Source organism: Cicer arietinum, chromosome 4, assembly GCF_000331145.2.
Source record: "Cicer arietinum cultivar CDC Frontier isolate Library 1 chromosome 4, Cicar.CDCFrontier_v2.0, whole genome shotgun sequence".
NCBI classification, from domain to species: domain Eukaryota; kingdom Viridiplantae; phylum Streptophyta; class Magnoliopsida; order Fabales; family Fabaceae; genus Cicer; species Cicer arietinum.
The window spans coordinates 57,066,309-57,070,561 of record NC_021163.2 but is presented as its reverse complement, the minus strand read 5'-3'; the positions used below and the strand labels follow the sequence as shown (position 1 = coordinate 57,070,561).

General features: G+C 34.4%; 1 protein-coding gene across 1 annotated transcript; it reads left to right on the top strand.

Moving 5' to 3' along the window:
* Positions 1-315: 315 nt before the first annotated feature.
* LOC101507599 (protein phosphatase 2C 51-like) lies at positions 316-3,661 on the top strand. Its single transcript, XM_004498351.4, has 3 exons — positions 316-1,154; positions 2,177-2,282; positions 3,067-3,661. The coding sequence occupies exons 1-3, from the start codon at positions 417-419 to the stop codon at positions 3,372-3,374; spliced, it is 1,152 nt and encodes a 383-aa protein (XP_004498408.1). The 5' UTR covers positions 316-416; the 3' UTR covers positions 3,375-3,661.
* The last annotated feature ends 592 nt before the right edge of the window (positions 3,662-4,253 follow it).

Genomic DNA, 4,253 nt, shown 5'->3' with positions numbered 1-4,253 from the left:
CCAAAATCAAAGACGCAACCCACCTTCACTCAACACATGTCCTCCAACCTCGCGAAACTCAACAAAACCATAAACATTAATTTACGGGAAAACAACATCTATCATGCCACGTAAACTAACCTATGACTCTGACTACGACCCTTCTCTTTTCCCCTTTCTTTTCACCAACTGGCCCCACACAACGTACCCCTTTACCCAACATCAATACTCCACGTGCCCTTCAATTTAATCTCAACCGTCCACGTCTCCTTCACTAAAATCCAGTTTATTGGTCCTTTAAAATCCACCTGTTACCCGATTAAACAACTTCTCTAAAATCAACGATTCAGATTTATTGTCCCTCAGATCTCGCAATCAGACACTTTAAATTTGCGTATTCTCCCACTACCGCCGTTTTTATCAACACTTCAGAATTTATGCCTTTACATGCAAAAACGACGATGAAGAACATGAAACGACACTCGTTGGAATTGTCTAACCGACGAGTTGCTTCGGTTGAGGCGGTTACGAAATTAGAGAATGTTCACCGGCGGAGGTTGAAAATTCGGAGAATGAAGTATAGCTGTCAGGCGAAAATTCACGTTGGAGACGGCTCCGCCGGCGGGACGGCAACGGGGATGGTTGGAACGGAGAATGAGCGACGAGAGATTCACGAAGCGGTTGAGATATCCCTGTCGCTGACGACGACGTCGTCATCGGAGGAGGAGGATCGGTCGTCGAAGCGAAACGGAGAAGTTATATCGTACGGTTCGGTGTCGACGATAGGGAGGAGGAAGGAAATGGAGGATGCAGTGAGTGTGGAGATAGGATTTGCGACGATGGAGAGAGATAAATGTGATTTCTTCGCTGTTTACGACGGTCACGGAGGATCTCAGGTTGCGGAGGCGTGTCGGGAGAGGTTGCACCGGATTGTCGCGGAGGAGGTGAAGAGATGCGGGAATAATGACGTGGAATGGGAGTGGGTAAGAGTGATGGAAGGGTGTTTTGGTAAAATGGATAGAGAAGTTGCGGATAATGCAGCGGTTAGGACTGTGGGGTCCACGGCTGTTGTGGCAGTTGTGGCTAAGGCGGAGATCGTTGTTGCGAATTGTGGTGACAGTAGGGCAGTTATGGGAAGAGATGGCGAAGCCGTGGAATTATCTAGTGATCATAAGGTATATTTGTTTATGTAATATTAAATTTTTATAATTTTAATTAATATAAATATTAGATATAGCTAACTTCATAAACTGAGTTTGTGGACAGCTTGTTTCGATATTTGAAGTATGAGTATTTTTTAAATGATACTACCGTACTCATGTATTTTTTGTTTTTCTTCATTATTTTATTAAGAAGCAATTTAAATTGATAATTTTCTTTTATGTTAATAGACTATTATTTGTGTATTTGAGTTTATTAATTTGTGTAATCATACAATTTATGAGTTTTTAAATTTTTATTGTGAATTTAACAATTTAACTATCTTAATTAAATTATACTAAAAAATAATGTTTTTTATTGATGTGTTCGTACAGGTTATAAAAATATCATTTTCGTACAGGTTTAAAAAAATATCATATTCCTACAGTTTTTTTAAAATATCAATTTTGCTACATTTTTTATTTTTGATATTTGTATGTTTTTCTAGTATAATTATATTAGTATCCGCTAGATCTACTATTTTTAATAAGAATTGAAGCTCAAATTGCGTATCAATGACTTGCACTAGATTGTGATGGTAGCAATGGAAACTACTAGATTAAAAAGCTAGTGTAACAATTACCTTATATAGGTCGTAATTGGATTCTCTACAATCAACTTTAGTATAGTCAATTATAGATTTTTAAATTCTTTATTAACTTAAATGCTTACGAGTTACTGTAGACTATTTTGAAGCTAGTGATCTATCTATTTTGAAGTTAGCAATCTTCGATTTGATGCTTAAATTATTTAGATTGTTGCTTACTAATGTGAGGAGTGTAAATGTGTAATGTCTATACATTGTCACATGTAGAGTGAATTGTTTTGATTATTTTTAAGATTTGAGATCTTTTATTTTAATGGAATTATGGGATGTATTAAACCTGTGTCAATTTTTTGTACCAAAACAAAAAGTAGGTCAATTTTCTCATCCTAATAAAATTTATTTTATGATAATGAATTAAGGCCATATATTGGTTCCCTTGCATGTGCACAGCCTGACAGGCCTGATGAGTTGATCCGAATAGAAGAAGCTGGTGGAAGGGTCATAAACTGGAATGGCCACCGTGTTCTTGGTGTTCTTGCCACTTCTCGATCTATAGGTTTGTCTGAATTTTTAATTCTTCATATATGCCTAGGTTGCTAATGATAATATGAAATTATCAATGAATTTGATGATTAATCCATTTTACATATGTATGCCTTTTCCATTAACAAACAGAAGGATCTTGGCAGTGATTTTTTAGAATAGCAGAGTAACTTTGACTAAAGAAAAAGAGTTTTATAGTTTGACTTTGACCATCTGCCATGATTGCTTTTAAATCTTTAGCCAATTAAGAGATGACATAATGTTGCTTAAATTCTCTCATGAAAGAAAGGAATATAATAGAATGAGATTCTTCTGTGTATAAAACAAGTTTGCCTCAGTTGTGGTATTTTGTGTCTCACTCTGATTTTTAATTGGAAAATTATTGGAAAAGTGTGTCTGGTTATTTAATTTAAACTTAAACTCTTTAAAGATTAGCCAACGGAAATAAATGATTAAATATTACTCATGATTCTTGGCCTTATTCTTAATAATTGCTTCTCGTGTGAGGTTATTATGGTCAAACACGTTACACGTGGAAATTTCCAATGCTATAAGAATACTACGTACGAGAATATAAATATGTTGATCTCAAGATTAAGGAATCCTTCTATCAAATTACATGTGGAAAATTGTAAATCTCACATAGTTAAAGCCTTAAACATTCACTTTTGATATAAAAATTAAAATCAATGATTTATTTACTCTCAATAAACGGCTAATTAAACAGAACACACATGTGATGTAGATAGAACCAATAATATTTTATCTATTCTAACAATGTAATTTGATACATGCAGGTGATCAGTATCTTCGACCGTATGTAATATCGAAACCTGAAGTCACCGTGACAAACCGAACCAGCGACGATGAATTTCTGATACTAGCAAGTGATGGTTTGTGGGGTGTCATGTCCAGTGAAGTTGCCTGCCAAGTTGTAAGAAAATGCTTCAATGGAAAAATTAGGAGAGTTTGTGATGGGGTTGGGAATCAAAGTCGTGCTGTAGAAGCTGCAGCACTATTGTCTGAGATAGCATTAGCAAAGGGTAGCAGAGACAATACCAGTGTCATAGTAATCGACCTAAGAGGAACAATAGCATCAAGTTAACACCTCTATAATATTTTCCATCAAACCTTTGCCCCAAGATGTTATCTGATATATATAGATATAATAATGGTTAATTAGATATCCTCTTTAAGATGGCTTTAAATTGAATGCAGTTACGCTGCAAATCTTTGCATTGAGAGAAAATGCGGACAAATGTGGTTGATGCAGTTTAAATTGTAGTTGTTAGGTGCGGCAGAAACTTCAAAATCCGTGATATTACATTTACAGCTGCAATTGTGATTGTGTATTGGAATTTTAAACCATGATTTCTAAGACACTTCCTCAAACACATTCCATGTTATTAGTTGAAATTTATGTGAGTTTAACATTCCAAATAGATTTCAGTATATTAAGAGTTACTAACACTTGAGTTCATGTTTTTCCAACAATAGAGTGTGTTTGAAAGTGTTTCTAGAAAATGTACTATGACATTATTTTACGACAATTGATAATGGGAATTGAGTGAGATGCTGAGCTTGGAAGCTAGTAAATAATTGTAATTCAATTTGGAAAAAGTGATCTAGGGATCAATCTTCTGCAAACGAGTTTAGATATCTTCATATGATCATGACAGCAATAAATAAACTTGTTGAACATTTTCTTAACTACTATATATATCAAATCACACCTAGCAACTTTTTACCCTTCTTGTTGGTAAAAAAATGAAGTTAGTAATTAAGTATCCAATACTAGTTTAAAAGTGAAAATATAGATATTGAAATTTTATAAGGGATTTATATCATTACATTCCCCTTTAATTATGTACATAAAGATTTTCCCCATCTATACACCTATATATGCATGCACAATCAAAGCCGTGTACTTTACATTATTAAAAAAATGCTTTGTAGTTTAAATTTCAAAAATTTCTTTCTTCGG

What these genes read in the sequence shown, in the direction of transcription:
- LOC101507599 (XM_004498351.4), top strand. Translation starts at nt 417, where the DNA reads ATGCCTTTACATGCAAAAACGACGATGAAGAACATGAAACGACACTCG. An exon ending in AATTATCTAGTGATCATAAG is followed by an intron (nt 1,155 to 2,176) that starts GTATATTTGTTT and finishes GCATGTGCACAG; the next exon opens with CCTGACAGGCCTGATGAGTT. An exon ending in TGCCACTTCTCGATCTATAG is followed by an intron (nt 2,283 to 3,066) that starts GTTTGTCTGAAT and finishes TGATACATGCAG; the next exon opens with GTGATCAGTATCTTCGACCG.